The sequence below is a fragment of the Mastomys coucha genome, unplaced genomic scaffold (assembly GCF_008632895.1).
Source record: "Mastomys coucha isolate ucsf_1 unplaced genomic scaffold, UCSF_Mcou_1 pScaffold7, whole genome shotgun sequence".
NCBI classification, from domain to species: domain Eukaryota; kingdom Metazoa; phylum Chordata; class Mammalia; order Rodentia; family Muridae; genus Mastomys; species Mastomys coucha.
The window spans coordinates 79,608,016-79,628,564 of NW_022196913.1; the positions used below are offsets into that span (position 1 = coordinate 79,608,016).

A 20,549-nucleotide genomic window follows, 5' to 3' on the forward strand; every position below is an offset into this window, starting at 1 on the left:
CACAGACACAATGGTACAGAAGCAATAAGTCATATTTTTTTTCAGTGGATACACAATCTCCTACAGTAGGATAGGGCATGCTCCAGAAAGAAAGATTAAAATCTAAAGACAAAATGGCCTTGTGCATTTACAAGAAGATAACAGCCACTCTTGCCTAGTCTCACTTGCTGTTGTACAACACAGTCAGCTTCTTCCTCCATCCCCACACGTTCCGCTTACTGACTTCTGTGTCCTGTCAAGTGGTCTGCACTAGAAACCTGGAATACATAAAGAAGTGCTTGAAGCCGGGAGGTGGTGGTGCATGCCTACAATCCCAGCACTTGGGAGGCAGAGGCAGGCAGATTTCTGAGTTCGAGGCCAGTCTGGTCTACTGACTGAGTTTCAGGACAGCCAGGGCTACACAGAGAAACCCTGTCTCGAAAAATAAAAAGAAGAAGAAGAAGAAGAAGAAGAAGAAGAAGAAGAAGAAGAAGAAGAAGAAGAAGAAGAAGAAGAAGAAGAAGAAGAAGAAGAAGAAGAAGAAGTGCTTGTCCCTGTGGGATGTCACAGAACTGCTTGAGCTAGGGAATTGACCTTCAGAGGTCACATTTACATCAGACCTTCAGCATGAACTTACTATACACTAAAGTTAATGTCCTTAGTAGATGACCAGAGGGTAAATTGGAGGCAAAGTCAACAATAGTAGGACCACCCTTAGGTATCAGACCAGGAGATTTTGTAAGAATATGGAGGGAGCCAAACTTCCACAAACTTTTCCTATCTTCCACTGATAGTTGATCAAATATTAGACTGACTCCATGGTAAAAAGCTAGATCAGGTGGGGTGATATAGTGTTTTATGGTACTTGGTGATGGGAAAACATACATTTTGAAGTCAGAAAGCATGAGTTCACAACTACAGAGGGTCAAATTGGAAGCTGTTGCTAACAGTGCGTAGTGACCACTAATTTATTTTTCATTTGCATGTAGGGTTTTCTTGCTTATATTTTTAAAAACCAAGAGTAAAATACTTTAGGTATATGAAGTCAGAGAATAAGGGCTGAAGTAATGGCTTTTCAAACAATTACAGGAAAATAAAATCTGAGCTAGGAAGAGATTAGCAATGCTTAAGAAACACCAATGTGTTTGCTTTGTAGAACTTACATGGCTCTGGTTCTAGGTAGGAAAAATAAATAACATGAAAACTAACAGCTGAAGCAAAACAAAAGCAACTTGGAAACACAGTAACTTCTGTTAGAAGCACCCTTTTATTAGGAAACAGGAAAGTTAATTCTCTGTTATTCATTCAGCTTATAGGCTAATCTATTCCAAAGCTTAGAAACCTTGTTAAGAACAATCTGAGTTCAAAGATCTTGGGTTGCAGAGTCCTCAAGAACTTGTTGCTAGTATGGTATGTGCTAATGGCTTAAGGATCTAATATTCTGGAATTGTTTTACCTGGTTGAAGTGGTGTGATTTCATTGGTTTAAATGAGAAAAAGAGATTAAATTTGGATTGCTGCTAATGTGAAGTTTCCTAGTTGTATTCAAGTAGATGCTATGAAATTCTGGAAATAGGAACTTGACAACTTACCCAGCCTTCAGTAGAACATTGTAAACACATTGTTTCTTCCTAAAGACTGAAAGAGAAAATGAGGCTCTATTTAACTGAAAAGAAACTCAGATGCCCAGTTTTCTTTCCACATACAGTCCCTAATGTATGCTTCAGTTAGAAGTCCATAGGAAGTGTGTTGCATGGAGGCCGAATGGGGTTTATGAGACAAACACTGGAGTGCTTGGAGCCATCACTGGAAGGTTCCTTTATGAGAGCTCTCCACCTTTGTCTCACCCTATAACTCCTGCCTATAAAGGTACTTGATTTTATTCTGCTATAGGCTTTGTTGTTAAAGGCAAGGGTTATTTTTCTTTTAAAAGTGAGTCCTTGGATGCTTCCTCTGGAATGTATGTACTAGATGGTGTGGGTGGGCTGGTTTGGTTATCCCTGTACTCTGCCTACTCTTCCAGGTCCCAAAAGAGTAGAGGCTGCTCTTAAAATTATAGCTTCTTCAAGTGCCCAGTATCTTCAGACACCCTTTAATGTGCTGGCATAAAGTAAACCTTGTTCCTTGATAGGTTTTATAGACAAGTGCTTTCTGGGCCCCTTGAGATGTTCTCACGAGCTGATTCCAAGTACCGTTACAACCATGAATGACAGCACACAATGCTTTGTTCTAAAGTGTCCCATTGATGTATGTCCCAAGGTATGTTACAATTAGAGCTGATTGAACATGTGGATTTTTTTAATTTTGATTTTACCTACACTCAGCCTTCTTTATCTTGTTCAGCTCTTTCAGATGGAGATTCAGTAAAGGTTTTATTATTTTTTCTAGTGCTCCAAACATGAAAGAGATTTACCATGAAGGAAATTTGGAAAATAACACTTAACCTTGTGAAAGTAAGGAGGCACATAAAAATATATTCTAGCTAGTACATGGCATCTACAGAAATGTTTTGTTTTGCATGAGGAATTTTTTCCCTGGCTCTATGTGCATGACTGTACAAGTTTAGAGAGAATATCCATCATTATTTTCCATGTCAAATGCAAACAGGGCCAAACTGGCAGCCTTCCAGACTTGGGGAGCCACCTTATTTGTGGAAAATGGAACCTAGATCTGTCTTTGGCCTCACCTTGAATATTTGGTCCAAGGTGGTAGTGTAGCAACACGCAGTTTGGTGAGCTTCATTTCCGGGCTTACTGTGCAAGCTGGCTATGACACTGCGTTCTAAAATCCCACTGGCCTAACTTGGTTTGTGCAGTGGCCTAATTCTGATAAGAGCTTGCAGTGATGGATGATGAGCAGGAAAAAGTGGGTACAATCTGACCAGGATTTCTTACTGCCCAGGTCTTCTTTTATTGGCTGGTCAGCTCTGCCTGTCAGGGTGACACATTCTTCATCTCTTCCACAATGCTAGGTCCCTAAAAGAGGAGGATGAGAATGTGTTGGAATTAAGAGACTCTTATTCTATGAGACCCAAGCAACAGGCTGTAATTTAAAAATTTGAGAAGCTGCTGTTGCTTGGGCCTTTTCTTAGTTTTTGGGTTTTGTTGTTGTTGTTGTTGTTGTTGTTGACTTTTTGTTTTGTTTTGTATTTTGTTCTTTTTTTTTTTTTTGGGAGGGGAGCTTAACCAAAGACATACATAGGAGTGGAATTGATTGGGAAGTTCTAAGGGGTTCTTCTTTAAAATGGCTTCATCTCTGCTCATATTTCTCACTACTCCTGAGGCAGATGGAGAAATAGCCAAGAGAGGTTAACCTGAAGTGACTATAGTCTATCCCATGCCATCTCAGAATTAATTGAAAATGTTATTAATTGAAGATGCTGTTTAATGGGCTCTGGATCTACTGAGACAATGACTCACCAGCGCTAAGAAAATAAACCTGCTCTGGCCATTCACTGCATACACAACCCTGAGAAGCTCAGGGGGAGAGAGGTCTGAAGATACAACCTCAGCTGTGGTGATAAAAGTGTCTAATTGAGGCTGGAGCCTGTATCAGCTGAAGTTATTGTATTGTTTATTACAAATGACACTGATGTTATAATTTAGACTGTTACACAATAATCCCTGACTAGTCTTTGTATTCCACCACAGATCTCAAATTTGAACTTTTATCAGGGTTACCATATGATTTGCTAAAAAAAAGATTTATGGCCACGACTCTCGAAGGTTCTGTGATGGGGATGAAGGGTGGAATGTGACAATTGGTTTGAATCTGTTGCAAGTTTCTAGATGATGCAGATCTTGCCAGTGTGCCAGTCTCACGTAGAGAGCCATGGTTTGCTTGACATTTATGTATTCAGCCAAACTGTAAGGTTAACTTCACTGGAAGGTTCAATTAGTAGCTAATTACACAGGTAAAGAATTGCTTGAACAGGACACAGGCAGAAGAGGTGTTATTAAGGGATGAGAAGTGAATTTGATCCAAAATTTATTAATCAAGAGAAAAACAAAAGAAAACAAGTTATATATTGACCATTTATTATATTCCTGATGCAAATATTTGCATTAGTTTTTCTTCTCTAGATCTTTTCTTTTTATGTTCTGAACATACCCACATTGCTTTTCAAAAAATAAAGATATGGCATATCATTTGTATATATTTCTTGAAATTATAATTATATTATTCTCCCTGCCCTTCCTTCCCACCCATCCCTCTCCTGCACCTTCTTTCTCTCTCTCAAATTTAAGGCCTTTTTTCTTTAGTTACTGTTATACACATACACACAAATACACACACATATACACACATATTTATAAACACATAAATAAAACCTTCTCACTCTGGATAGTATGATCTTGGGCAGATCATTTTAAAGGCTATTTTTAGTTAATGTTACCATAATGAAGTCTTTAATGAAGTTGGCCAGCAATGTCCCTTTCTTATAGTCATTTTATAGACATATTTTTGTCATTTATACTAAAAGAAAATCAACCAGTGCATTTTAATTGATTTATTTTACTAAGAATGGGGATGTAATAATGCTAATCTGGTGTCAAAACCTATGTGCCTATATTGTCTTTAGTTATATAAATTTTAAAACTCATTTCTGCTTTTATTGGTTCAGTTTGTGGTAAAACTATGTGGTGCATCATCTAATGGTGTGTGTGTGTGTGTGTGTGTGTGTGTGTGTGTGTGCGTGTGTGTGTGTGTGTTTTGCAATATGTTTTCCATGTTACAAAAGAATAGATGTATTTTGATACTGGCTTGACTCTAATAAATATACTTTCTTTAAGGGGGATATAATTTGAGATGTAATCAAATGGAATGATTAATATAAAAAAAGAAAAGAGGTATGTAGAATTATAAATCTTGGTTAATCCATGTATAAATATTTTTCAGACACATAGGTACAAAGGTTTTTGTGGGAGTGTTCATCTTACAGCCAATAAATACTGTTGAAAACTGAATGCAGTGCATTCCATATTATGGATAGCACCTGAAGTTTCATGGAAGCATTTCCTACTTTTAGAAAACTATCCCAGCATTCCTGAATTCACACACTCCAGATGGTTTCTATCAAACTGAGAGAGAAATACCGAGGAAAGGACAATGGATTGCATCCTGTCAAGTGGAGTGATTCGCTCCAACTTTATAAATAATAATAATAATAATAATAATAATAATAATAATAATAATAATGGTAGTAACAATAGTGCTAGTGATAATAATGTACATAATGAACTTAGATTCATGCATGTGTGAGTACTCTGTTAAAAGTCTAATGTAAGCCATTTATACTCATTTCCTACATCTCCAGTGCTATCACTTTACAATTTGATTTTCAATTGTATTACAATTAAATTCAACTGAGAAATCATTAGTTGAATGAGCATTTAAGGCATTCAGACTCAATGCAAAGTTCCCAACATGCTGCTTCCAGCTGGAAATGTGACTAGGGTAGAATTATAACTGAGAAGATAAGAAAATGCTTAAATGCACGTAATTCAGTAGACTATATAAGAACCTCTGCTTTTTCATCCACACTAAATTGGAAAGGTTTGTTCTGTTCCATTCAGTCTCATACCTTGCGTGCATATGTTTGTCTTCTGAATGGATGTTATTCACTTCCTTTAGGGTAGGGTCCTTTCATTGTGCATCTTGCTGTAATCTCAGTACAGAACATAACATTTTCAGTACCCTAGATATGTACTTATAAGATCAATAGAGTACGTCTGAGTAAATGCCTGATAATCTGATGAAGAGGATGATGTACGCAATGCCTTCTGTGTTCTGTACTCATCACCATCATGGGGCTGTAAAACATTATATGAGAACTCCAGGAGTGGGATGTAGCTCAGAGGTAGAACACTTGCTATGCATGCTTGAGACCCTTGGCTTCATCCCCCCAAACACACACTTATCTACACCCAGGCTTTCTCAAACCCCCACACACCACAAATACACACACATACCACACACACAAATGCATCTAGACATACCATATATACATAAGCACACCTACAATAAGACACACAAACACACACATACACAACACAGCCCACACATACACACAAATATATACACCACAAATGCACACACATACACACAAATATACCTATACATACCACACTACACACCACCACACACAAACATACCACAAATACACACACATCATGCACAACCAACAGATACACACACACACACACAAATATATCTAAGCATACCAAATACACACAGATACACTTTGGCATATCACATACAAATGCACACACATAAGCACCACACACAAGACATACATAAACACACACAGCATAAATACACACATAAATACATACTACAAATATACATATAGACACCACACACACATGCCATACACATACACACATACTACGTACCACATGCCACACACAAACCACAAATATACTACAAACACACAACAAACACATACACACATATCACACACACAAACACACCACACCCTCACATTCCTACACATGCCACACACATACTCTTTTTTCGCTTTGTTTTGTTTTTTTCAGACAGGGTTTCTCTGTGTAGTCCTGGCTGTCCTGGCACTCACTCTGTAGACCAAGCTGGCCTCGAACACAGAAATCCACCTGCCTCTGCCTCCCAAGTGCTGGGATTAAAAGCGTGTACCACCATTCCCCAGCCACTCTTAAACATACCATACACTCACACACATACACACACACACACACACACACACACATCTATACATACCACACATACCACAACACACACACATACCATGCACACACACACACATACCATACACACACCAACATACTTGCCACACAAAACAAAACAGAAAGTAAAAACCAAAATCCTCAAATCCTTCCAAGCAAGAAACTCTGCTATTGTATGTTAATATAATATACTATTTTATAAATAAATATTTATATTTCAAAAAATAAATCTTTTTTGAAATGAGATCTTGTCTAATAGCTTAGACTGACTTTGAATTCCCAGTCTACTTTCTAAATATTAAAATAACAATATTTCATGACACCAGGCTTATTTATTGTTATCATTGTCTTATAATAAGAATAACATTTTTAAAATTTGTTTTTTTTTAAAATTTGTTGTAGTGTTTACAAAATGAATTATGCAAACTTTAACATAGATGTGTATGTTAGGATTAAGTACATACATATGGTATGTATGAATACATGCATGTGTACGTGTATGAGGATTGATACTTGCCATGACTTAGCAATGCACCAATGTGGATCTTGAGATGTATCTCCTGCATAACAGGGAGGGGACTGATTTTGGTAAAAATCATGCTGTCATATTTTCAAGAGAGAGTTACCATTTTCAGTATATTGGGAATTGCTTTATGGGTCTCTGGACCGAGACCTGATTAGAACACTTGAATTTCAATGCTGTTCCTGTCACTAACTTGCTGGGTCAGTGCACAAGGTTTTTGCTAATGAAGTGAATTTCCTAGATGCCTGAGTTACTTTCACGGAGTAAATTAGTTATTAAGGACTCAAGTTTACATGTTGTCTCCATTTCTTCTGTAACTTTGTTTCTTCTTTGACATCAGTACTGAATCTACTAGATAAGATCAATGTGATGTGTAAAGTTTGGGTATATTCTAAAAAATTACTATTATTCAGTTAGTAACTGAATGTTTGAATGTTCCAAAAGCAGGTATTTCAGGGAAAAACTTGTAACAATTTGAGTTGTTGTAGAGTTTAGATATGAAATTGTTAATACTATTTTCTATAAAAGTGGGTACAGATATTATAGCAAAATTTATTCTGTTTATTTAAGATAAAAAGAACACTTTATGTCAAAGAAACAATTTAAATAAAACTTGACCCTCTTCTCCTTCATTTCAGAGTGCTGTGTGGTCAAATGGATATTTCCATCAGGAATTCTCTAATGTCTTTTGTGCATTAACATTTCAAAATTCAATTTAAATATCCAAAGATCTCATTTTTAACAAACTTAACAAAACTTAGGTAATTTCCTTAAACTTTTTTTGATTGAAAGACAGCAGTTGGTACAGATATATTTAGAAAAAAACCCATGTACAGCTATGAGCAAAGCCCCAAATCAATTATATATAAGAAATAACACATGGAAAGAAATTAATGAAAAAGAAGAAATTCAACTATATGATTCTCTGCTCTGCTACCTGCAGGCAACAAACGTAAATGGAAAAAAACCCAACATTCTTCTGGTAGATAAGAAGAAAAATTAATAAAACTGTTTCTTTCCTACCAGATCCCCTGATGCCACTATTGTTGGATGTGTGACTGCAGAAACCGCTTGTTCTCCCAAAGTACTATTTTTTTAGACTCCAGAAATAAGGTTTTATTCTTGCTGTTAAGCTCAATTACATGAGTTAGTATGGATCCTCACTGTCCGAAGAGCAGTCTCTTTCCTGTCCCTTCTCATTAAATGACTCTGTGGGATAGGCATGAGACAAACGTAATAGGAACTGAGTAAGAAGAACTTTGCAATGTGCCCACAGGATAATGATGATTCATAAGGATGTCTGAATATAACAGCTGTAAATTCTGAAATGAGCTGCTGAGAGCCAAAAAATACACCCATGATTAAGTAAGAAAAAATATCCGCTTTAAAAACATATGGATGTGTTTTTAAAACAGATAGATAGATAGATAGATAGATAGATAGATAGATAGATAGATAGATATTAACTTCTATAAATGGCTTTATATTTTTCATAGTATATAGATTAGCTTGAAATTAACAAAGAAACTGAAGATAAGATACAGGTAGTTAGATGCCAATATATTTAATATGAATCCACTGGTTCATTTCATCACATACAGAAAAATATAAATTAGTTTAAAATGAAAAGTTGCATTTTAACTTTTGAATTAAAAGTTTTGAGTTTGAATTAGCTCCTTTTACTTTTATAGGTTTATGACTTTAAAAACAATATCACTGGACAAATGTAGTTCAATTGTAATGTGGTAATTCAAACAGGTTATATGTTGCTTTCTTTGTGATTTTTGGAGGTCTCTCTCTGTCTCTGTCTCTCTGTCTCTGTCTCTCTGTCTCTCTATCTCTGTCTCTCTGTCTCTCTGTCTCTCTCTGTCTCTCTGTCTCTCTGTCTCTCTCTCTTCTCTCTCTCTCTCTCTCTCTCTCTCTCTCTCTCTCTCTTTCTCTGTGTGTGTGTGTGTGTGTGTGTGCATGCACATCTGTGCATCTTCTTACTCCTTTGTCTGAATACATCTGTTACAAAGGGCCTTTGCAGGGGGCACACCATAGAAGTTAGCAGTTTGGACAGTCTCATTGTTTTCACATTCCTTAATTTGTTATCATTCTGAATATTTAATCCATTCATGTGGATGTCTTGCTGTATGTGTGCACAAAGTGTCAAAGTTGTGAATGAGGTTTTAAGTTTTAACATTAATAATACTACCTTATACTAATAGAGTGAAAAGCATCCTGCATTTGAAAAAAATGAAATTAAAAGGTCTGGAGTATTTGTGTGTGTGTGTGTGTGTGTGTGTGTGTGTGTGTGTGTGTGTGTATGTGTGTGTGTGTGTGAGTGTTTCAGGGAAAAACTCAACAAACAGAATTTCTGAGCACACTGTGATGGATTATTGTAATTATTGGGAATGATAATATTTTAATATGACTTTCCCCCTACCTGTCAGCTGTAATCAAGGCTGCCCACTACTCTGAAACAATCTCGTTTTGCTAGGTGGCTAGCCTTGTGCAGTCTATAGAATGCTTAGAATATTAATGCATGTGAGAGACTGAATGCTCTCTGTGGTTCACCTTTGACAGTGTCTTCTTGTAATTGCAGTACATGCAAAAGCATACCAAGTTAATATATAAAGAACTAAGGCCAATGAATGCTTAAGGGGAAAGATTTCCTACAGGGATATTGCATTTGAACCATAGACATCATCGTTTCTTTTCCGTCTCCATTCTGTGTTAATTTCTGCAGAAATAAATTCCTCTTGTGGGCACACCTTCTTCTGAAACATTATCTAAACAGAGACTTTTCTGGCATTTAGGTGAGGGTTGCATTGTTTATATTAGGCTGCCAAGGTTGAAAGTTATATAGTAAAACAATGTATGTTGAAAGATACATGTGTTTGGTTTTAATATATACTGTTCTGATCACTGCTCTCTAACGAGGCCTCGTGCTTTTGCTAATTTTAATCTTCTTTCTGTATTTCTGCATGTCCTTGTATATTACCCTCAAATTTTCTTTGTCTGCTTCTAGCTGTTATTTCAGTTACTGTGGACATGTTTGGGGAATTTCATCAGCACCCTGAAATTGTGGCAACGGTTTCTCAAAAATCCCTTTATCCAGAGGATTAACTATCTCCTAACTGCTTCATAGCCATATATGTACAATCCATTTACATTTCACTCAAGGACCATGGTGATATAGTGCAGAATGACTTAAACATCGTATGTCTTTCTTCATCAACTTAGGCCATCGAATCATTCCAGGGTAGACCCACAGTAGTCTGGGTTTCACAGTGCAGCCGACTCACGGGGCTGCTCATCAGTGCCATTGAGTGCTGTGAATCTACCCGACCTTTCCTTTTATTAGTTTTATTTCTGGAACACAAAGGTAGCTATGGCCAATTCAAATGGGCTGGAGCATGCAATTGTTTCTCTGCTAAAAGCGGAGCAAATACTCTCCACCAAGGTTTACTCATTTCTGCTCAGAGACAGTTAACAGCACAATGGACTCTACCTTTAGAACTACCATAGCCATAGTCTTTGGATACAGAGCTCTAAGATATTAGCGTTTTAAAATGTGGTTATGGTTGATATTTATGAACATCAAGACTATTAATTCTGGCAGAAGTGCTTGAATATCTATAAATCGGACACAATTGAAGAGCTGAAATTCAGATTTCCTCACTCTTGCCTGCCAAGTGGCCTCAATCAGAAGTAATTTTCTCCATGAGGGCACATGGAGCTTGGTTGTGAGCCTTTTCTGAGGAGATATTATTTGTGTCAAATTACGGATGGTGATTTTCCTGAAGTGGACTCTGTGCCTACTAATCCATACCCAGGAGGTCTCTCTCTTCCCCCTTGCCTGGTGCTACTAATTACACTTGAGCTTCAAGTGCCTCTTTCCTACTCCTTTAACATGTTAGTTTGTGGCCAGTGATTATTAGTGGTGCTTCCTTAAAGAAACATGCAGTAGAGAGAGGTGAGAGATCCCATATGAAGCCAGAAATACTATGCATTTTAAGGGAAACATCTGTCTTGGCATCTGACTTGATCATGCTGTAAAAGAAGTGGCCAGTAAATTTCACATTGAAAATATAGTAGATGATATAAACCTGATATTTATTTTGGCAGGAATGTAAGCTGACCACTTAATCATTGACTTGTCTCTTATTTTAAATATTGGCTATGAATTCTCATGCCTTTGGAACAAATGAGCTAAAAATTCCTTTGGCTTTATATTTAGACTTTTTTTGGACATAAATGCCGCTCAGACTCACAAAGCAATACTTAAATGTGTTTTTTTTTTAATCTTTAGATATGCAAGAAACTTATCAAATTTTGTTTTTCACAAACCTAGAAACAAAAGTGAAATGCCCATTTAAAAACTGTGAGCCTATTTAAGATTAACAGCACATAACTTGGTGTGAGGTTTACTAATGAGAAATCTGTGTTTTAGTGTTGGTTATCTTTCAAATGATAGCATGAACAAGATTTTAATACAACTACAAAAATTTAATATATAACTGGAGCCAACTTACTATTCTTTTTTAAATTATTCAGTAACATTATCTTTAATAAAAGATCTTGCAAAATTTTTATCACATCTATTTCAGTTTTAAAAATGAAAGTATATATAGTGTTAATTTTATTTTTATACTATGCATGCATACATGTTCTCTAGATATGAGAGATTTTATACCTTTCATATTGTATGCATAAGCTGTTCAAATAATTATTACATGATTAGAATTTTTTTGGTAAGCAAAATTCAGAGTATATATTTTCAAAGAAGAATTTGACCTCCAATATATTATATAATGTCATTTCTGTTATAACTTATATTAGTTATTTCACAAATTGATCACATATGGATTACGTAAAGTATGAACAATCAGAGGTTTTATTTTTGCTGTTTACTAAAATATCCTGATTTTATGGGAGGGGGAACTTATACTTTGTTTGACTTTTCAATCAAAAACTCAAGACACGTGTTCTAAAGTTAACTTGTTATATATCTATGAAAAAATAATTAGGGGACTATAGACTAACCACTAGCTAACGCTTCTGTCTTTATGTGTTACTTGTATTTTACACTTTTGTGTCTGAGAGGAAATGCTTATAACCGACATACACTGATTTATGCAGTAAGGCTTGATGTTAAAAAAAAAAAAGATGTTCAAAATGCTGCACTTTACAAACCAACAGCTTCACATAGTGGTCTGTAACCTCGTTCTATTAGCTGACTTGCTTAGCTTTACTTTCCAGACTATAAAACTGAAACAGCAATAAAACACTTGTACCTAACATACCAGACTACATAATAGACCATGTAAGAAAGCATGCTGGTACTCCCCATCCAAGAAAAATGAGATGAATTTCATATTTACTTTTTACCAAACGTTAAGTTAAATACTTTAGACAAATACAAAAAAAGAAAGGTCATCACTAGTGTCTTCATTAGATAAATGTATTAATGTCATTAATAAATGCTCTAATGTATGTTTAAAGTACATGTTAGCAGGATAGTGGTATCTTTCTGTTATTTTATAGATGCTGTACACATTTTTTTTATTTCACATAACTTTTGTAAAAATATCAGTGTTAGACTTGAAATTATTAATAACGGATTAAAACTAATATGAGATCCACGAATTTATCTATTTTGTTATTCTTAAATTTAACTCTAAAATGTGCTACAATGACCGAGTATTTAAAGTGAACATTTCTTGTTTTGAATTAAGGGAAATAAATTCTAAAGGAAAACTTGGCTTGGATATCCCTTAATTTAAACACATGTAACTAATTCTATCCATATAAATGTTACATGCCTGTTCAGTCCTGAGGACATTCACTTGGGTGCCAATCCTATATACCATTGGATGTAGGTATGTTGGCCTATACAGATATAAAGTGATAATATCGAAGCAATTAAAGTATTTCTAATATTTCTTCTTTTGCCTGAAAACCTTGCTATTACATTTGTAAAAATAGAGATTAAGTGAGAGAAAGGAGACACAAGGGGGGGAGGGGAGAGACAGAGACAGAGAGACAGAGAGAGTCAGAGAGAAAGACAGAGACAGAGAAAAGTGAAAACTTAATCCCAGAAGTATTTTTCCTGTCAAGACCAGTGATAGACTGACAATTAGTGCAGATTACCATAATTGTGTTCTAAGGATAAAAATGCCCTATTGCTTCTGTAGGAGAAAATGCAGGCTTCAACGTAGTAAAATGAGTTTGGTACGCTGATTCTTTAGCAACATGGAGTTCCTGTGTTGAGCTCCTGTGTCAGCCGCTTCAGAGCCCCTGAACAACTGCAACCCCCCACCCCATTTCCTTTCAGTAAAATAGGTCCATTAATGTAGTGCACCTCACTCTCATTCTTTCCAAGGAAGTTGTATTTTTATTACTGAAAAAGTATCACATAAATACAAATTACATTTTTTTCATTAGAAAACTACTTTTCATTTCAGAAAAAAAATCAATTAATTGTGAATAGGGTTATGCTTTCATCAGGGAGAGAAATATGTAATTTTTCTTCAAGCCTCAAACACATATAATGAAATCTTTTCTTGGAATCCACCCTTAAGATGGATTTTTAAAAGTATAGACTTTATTAAAATCTCATTTCAATTAAAATGCATTCAATTACTGTAAATCTTTATTAAAATCGCAGGTAAAATTGTTCAGCAGTGTAAGAGAGACTTGTGCTCTTTACCAGGCTGTTAATTCTAACAAATGAACATAGCATTCAAAGGTTTGCTCAAGACAGAAATATATATACATATATATGTTTAGGGCTCAGTACTCGGGGGAGGAGGGAATGTAGACTGAACTTACTTTGTATGTAATGTCTTCAGGCACTGGCTTTCTTTGCCTTCTCAATGAATTTAGTCTTTATTTCTTTTTTTTTAACATTTTAAAATTTACTTATTTTTGTAAGTTTCCATAAAAGTGCTTATTATATATTAAGCAAGTTCACTTTTCATATAACCCTACCCACTGTTTCTTATATGGCATTTGCATGTGTGAATCTCCTTGGGATGACTTCCTGTAATTATCTTTCCTCACCTCAGTAATCAAATGAAGGATTTTTATTTCATTACCTTCCTAGAATGTTTTTGGTACAGTGTTCCTGATTCTTTTTCAAGGGCCACTGGAAGATGCTATCGAAGATGAAGAAGAAGAGTGTCCAGTAGAGGAGGCCGAAGTCATCGCGAAAGGAGACTTTCCATTGGAGGAAAGCTTCCCCGCAGGCTTTGAGCCAGAAAATCTGAGCTGTGAGGAAGTGGAGTTCTTTTGTAACAAAGGTAATTCTTGATAGCTGCTTGTAGGATGGGAATCCACTTAGGTGATTTTGTAAATTTTTATTTATCTTAGGATGGAATAATATATACTGATATATAATGCCATGATCTGTTAATATGGAAGATTATTTAAGAAATAAGAAGCTCTCTTTTCATTAGAACAAACTATTTCATTTTGATAACAAACTATCTTTATATTCAAAATTTTTAATACCAGTTGGCAAGTTCCCTGAGTTAATTATCTTGTTGGGTGGCTAACTAGCTATAACATATTTGATGTTTATCAAAGTTTTTCTTCTTTCAATAAGTAGTTATTAAACTCCAATAGTGTGCATAGCTCTAATACTGAATATAAGCACTGAGTGATGCAGACAGCACCTCAGCACATGTCTGGCTCAGTCCTTCTGAAAACCGAGTGCTATGGGTGCTTAAATTAACTTTCAACACTGCTCCATCTTAGGCTATTAATAATTTTTTAGCATGATCTTTTCTTCTGTGCATACTCATTGGACACACACACAAGCAAACACATACACACAGGTATGCACACACATACACATGCACACACATAACACATATACACACATAGATACACATACACACACACACACACAAGCAAACACACTCTAATCCAAGGACTTCTATTCCTACTATGTTGTCACATGATGTCATGCATCTTGGGATGATTTTCTAAGTTTAGAACAGCTGCTTCTGCTAATTCAGCATGAAAGCATCCCAGACAGCCAACTGACTGAGCGTCTGCATGTCTGTCTCCACCTGTGTGTGTGTGATAGTTGTGTAAGAATGTCATTTTCAGTCAGACAGTTCAGAGAGGTGACATGAGCTTATGAGTGTGTGTTGATTGGACTCGTAGGCTGAAATCAAGAATGCTGATATGATATCTTTAAATGGACAATGAACATAACTTGAAGTTTTCATGTATTTATAGAATAATTTAAAAGTTCCAACATTGCATTCTCCTGTTAATAGCATCTTAGAAACAAAGCAACTCCACTCATTCTTGTCCTTCAGTTCAGCAGAGCTCGAACCTCACTGGGACCTCCCAGAAAACCATCAGTGTTACATGGCCTTGTTACATGATGTTTGTCTCCCAATCAGACAAGTTTGACTGAAAATTAGAAGAACAAAAGGTCATTTCCCTAGAGAAGATTTCAGGCCAGTTTAAATTTCCTGTAGATGTTCTGGATTCTGTGTCTGTCTCTTAAGAACATGTAGTTTAAGCAATGTATGTAATCACCTGCCAAGGCATTGAGGAATATTTGTTTTTAAATTACATGTAACACAATCTTTCTCTATTTGTTTCCACAAGATTTACATATCTATATTTATTATAATGTATCTACCTTATGCTATGGTGTCATAAAAGAGAGAAAAGCTAAGGGATGAAAAGTACTGGCCTCCTCTTCTCTTTGGGCTCTTTATGGTTAAAGAATTAAGACAGAAGTTTAGATTATTATTTAATCTAATATATCTAATGTATTTAATATAATAAAAATAAAAGCAATTAATAATTGCAATAATTAAATGCATTATATATTATATACATTTTAAATTTGGAGATGATCACTACTGAGGGTTTATGTGGAATAGAAAAGTTTAATCAAGCCACAACTTTAAATAATTTGTTGAGAGCAGGTAGACTTAGATCAATTGACTTTTCAAGGACAGTATTTTTGGTCTTGAGACAATGATACTCACCTACACTAACAAGAATCAGGACTCAAAGGATATAATATCAGACATTTGGGAAGCGAGAAAAGCATTGAATCACAATTACTATGATTGTTATTTAATGAGTATGATTATTTGAAAAGTACTTGGAAATTCCTAAGGTATTTTAAATGTATAACCAACCATAGCACAGACTTTGCATTAAATAGTATATAATATATGTATCATAAAACAATCTCTTAATGTTGAGTTTGAAACTAAAAAGTCTTCCATGGGAATAAGAACTTGGTTTTATGTAATATTTTCATCATAAATGCCAATGTTACTATTTCACTTTTCTGTGTCCTGGGTAATAGAAAAGAATTACATTATTTTACCCTTATAGATGATGAGTGCTGGGAATTCCCTCTGAAGTCAGTAGAGACTGTTATAAAAGGAAGGCAATGGTAATAGATACTGTAACCTCTTGATGTACAAGGGCCTCAGTCTCTGTTCTCTGACTCTCTCTCTCTCCCTCCTCCTCCCTCTCTCTCTCTCTCACTCTTATCTTTCTTCTTTCTCTCTCTTTAGTTTGTGTTGTTTAAATGCAATTGGAAGAGAAATTATTCTCACTAGAAAAGTAGAACTTAATCTCTGTGTAAAAGATTACACTGTCTCAGTGACACAAGTTTATGCTTCTCGTGTATTTGAAGAAGGAGGAGGTAAACCATTACAGTAGTAGAAGAAGTTAAAGGCTTAAGCAGATCAGTATTGTAACTGAAAAAGAAGATATGAAATGTTCTACATAACAGTAATATTTTCACTAAAAACTGGATTTTTTTGTGCACAATTTTGATCATTTGTGACAACTCTGAACTTGTCAGTCTATTTCAGAAAGTAAATAAGATTGTTTGCAGTTTTATTGTCTGAAGATATTTTCTTGATTCTATTCTAGCAATGACCTAGTTATTTTAATGGCTTCCATAGATAAACTTTTAAATATAAGCTATATTTCCTTAATGACCAAAATTTAGTTGATAATCTTATACTACAAATTGTATGAGTAGAGTATCTCAGTTCTTCAAGCATGATGTATTTACACATGCTTAGGGAAGAATAAGAATTGTACTTATAAAGAGATTGTATCTTCACTGAAATTTTAGCAATGGATTTTCATAAAAGTCATTCTATGCTATTGTAACTATGTAGCTTTTTTGAAGAATAAGAGAAAAGGCTTTGTTCTTTAAATATCTATGAAAATGCTGCTAATTATAGACCAAAGGATCTACTTTTGTGATAACCCATACCATGTAGGAAGTTTTTTATGGTTAGAACGATATTTTGCTTTCTCTTTTATGTTTTTGTCGATTTCACTTGTTTCATCAAGTTTCTAGCTAAAAGGCAAGATCTTGTGCACATCTGGAAGAAGTCAGTAGTATTCAAGCTGTAGCTTCCTCTAGCCACGGGATTCGATATTGCGTAGCTAAGTTTAGTAACGGTAAAGTCGCATAGAAGTCTCATAGGTATTTTATGTTCCTTTAATATGTTAAGTTTGCAAGTACCTGAATGTATCTCAGAGATATCCTTGTTTGAGTTTCGGGCCTCTAATTCTGTACAAGATTCCTAAGCCACCACTTGGTTTGGATGATCTCTGTGTTCTTCATCGTCACAAGAAGGACTTGTTTACAATAGGATGCTCCTTCAAACTGGTTTTGGGCTTCTGATATCTTAAAATATTAGACAAGGCGTAAAATGATGGATCGGGTCATAACATCTCCTTTTGTCCTAAGCTGCTTGGCTTCTTGCCTTTGCAGCATCTGTATCAGGAAGGAAACAAGCAAGAATTATTTCCTGGAATTTACAGATGACTAAGACATCCATACCGGGCCCATAAGGGCTGCATATTTCCTGTGCTGCTGAATTATTTGCTTGAGTTATTTCACCTTCTTATCTCTGTTTAATGTAGAAAACGAGAACATATATTCACACATGTGTAAAACTAAGCCTAGTGTTAATAATTAGTAAAAGTGGTATTCCTTACTGGCATATTTAAGTTTGTTAATGACTGAAGTGAAGTAAATATGTTTTGGGATGTATTATAGGAGCATGTCACAGGATGTGTGAACAGGATGTGTCAGATGGCTGTCCCTGTAATGTAGTAAGTTGCTGAGCTATGGAAAAGATATCTGCAAAAACTATGTGTCAAGGAGCAGCTCAGTTGTCAATAACAATGATCTGGGAAGTTACTATTGGGTTCTTAGAAATTGTTCTGTGATTTTTATGGTCTCTAAACAAGCTAAGAGGGAATATGATACTTCCAGCCTTGACATTAGGAGACAGAAACTCCAATTTCTTTTCCTACTATTTAAATATAAAGTATGGCAGAGAAATCGTTAAGTAGTGCTGGAACCTGAGAGACATTGGGGAAGATCGTAGCTGCCAAAAGTCTGCAAAGCAGAAATCTCTGAAATGAGAGAACATGGTGCATGATGATGGATGTTCTCATGTATTCAAAGGTTGATATAAGTAATATTTAGAATAGGAAAGGATATTTTGAGCACTCTTCCTAAATGGGACATTGTAAGCTACATTAAGGAAGTAGAATAGAGCCCAGGTTGCTCAGTGTTAGAGTCAGCACTAGTCCTAGAAGTAGTTATGAAATTAAATTTAAAAAAAACATAATGAATCAGACTTGTTCCACAGATAAATTCAGTGGAGCTCAATTCACACAGTAATATACTTCTACAATAATAAATGGCCAGAAATAAAAGTTTAGTCAAACAAAAAATTCATACTTTGTATGATGGACATTGTTGAGGACAAGAGAAAAACAGGACAGGGTAGAGTGGTGGAGTGACATTATAGCTTCATTTGAGGACACACTTGACTTTATAAGGAGCAATGGGTAAGGCAAACTGGGCTTCTAGAACTTAGTCCTAGTATACAACTGAGAGGCTATTGTTAGACAAGCCAACAAAGGCCAGTAGGGAGCCTGAGACAGGGGCTTGTTGTTCCTGGAACTTGTGTTGGATCCACCACCATGGGTGGGATAGGGAAAGGGACTGTGAAAGGAGATTGGAAGAGAAGTATAGACAGGAGGTCCTTTGCATTTGCCTATTGAAGAATGGTCTACAGAAAATGAAGGTGGAGGCAGAAAAGTGAAATGTGTACCTTGGAGAAGCTGTCAAAAATACAAATAACCCAATCAGAATCCTCCCTTTAGCCAAGAGCTTGATGAGCCTCCATCTGTAGATCATTAACATAAATTCCACAGTAGCACTTGGTGGGTGTTTGGGGACAACCTTTGTCACCTTGTTCCTTTCCCCCTTAGCTGCTTTGAGTTGGTCTTTTTGACAGATTCCCACATCCTTGAAAAAGAAAAATTAAGTGTAGGAAGCCAGCAAATCTGAACAAATTTGAGTGGGTTTCATTCGTATGCGTAAGGAGATGCCTGCTAAACCCATTGAGCTGTTCCTCCTCTCCCCCATCTCCTCTATCAGCTTTTGTAGTTTAGTTTAAAAATTAGTAACAGTGGGAAAGCTGTGTCTTTTTCTTGGACTTTATATGACAACCTAAGCCTAGATTCTCAATGTTCATCTTTTCTACCTGCCCTTAAACATGTGGAGTTTCTGCTTGTTTTTAGCTGTTACACAACTCAAATATTCATGTTACTATGTCTTTTAGTTTCTTTATTTGTGTGTATTATTTTCTAAATAAAGATGTCTATTTCTATCTCCTACTCAGCAGCCTTGTTTCTGTGCTTGGCCCTGGCTTTCTTGATGCATTACTGCCTTCTCAGATGCCGAGTACCAAAACCAGAATCTTGTATAACCTCTTTGGGCTGAATAAAGAAGGGGATATTTACAAAGTTCTCCCTTTTTTTCTTAACAGGGATTAAGAAGCTCAGCTCCTTAAATTCTTGCATATAGCATTGACATTTCCAGGGTGTGTTTGGATCAGGGAGTTCAAAGAGAAGGAGTGAAAGAAAAAACCAATATGACTTTGTTTTTTCCTTGCTGGAGGAGCTGTTTGTGCAAATCGCCTATAAGCTTATTGACCTGAATCTTTGACTCCTTGTTTTTCCTGGATTTGGCTGGAGTGGAGACACTGATGGAGCGCTGATAGGGCTGATTGAGCAGCCCCCAGCTTCGCTTGGCATGGACCTGGCTTCCTTTCTCCACCACCTCCCTCCCTTTGCATGACATTATTGTTCCTTGGCAAACCTGAGCTTTTCCTGGGCCCTATTTTTGTTCATTTGTTCTTTTTCACTTTGTTTTTGTTGTTGTAATGCATTTTAAAACCACTCTGTTTTTCTTGCATATGCTATCCCACAGTGAGAACTAAGAAGCCATGATTTTTTTTTTTTTTTTTTTTTTTTTTTTTT

General features: G+C 35.8%; 1 protein-coding gene across 2 annotated transcripts in view; it reads left to right on the forward strand.

Annotated features, from left to right (window-relative positions):
• The window catches only part of Zfpm2 (zinc finger protein, FOG family member 2), a 433,065-nt gene that overhangs the window by 78,889 nt on the left and 333,627 nt on the right, over positions 1-20,549 (forward strand). The window contains exon 2 of one of the 2 annotated variants that reach the window (XM_031358378.1): positions 14,339-14,497. The exons of the other annotated variant lie outside the window; for it this stretch is intronic. Within the exon in view, the coding sequence (XP_031214238.1) occupies positions 14,339-14,497 (159 nt within the window). The remainder of the gene's footprint in view (positions 1-14,338; positions 14,498-20,549) is intronic. 2 annotated transcript variants of the gene reach the window in all.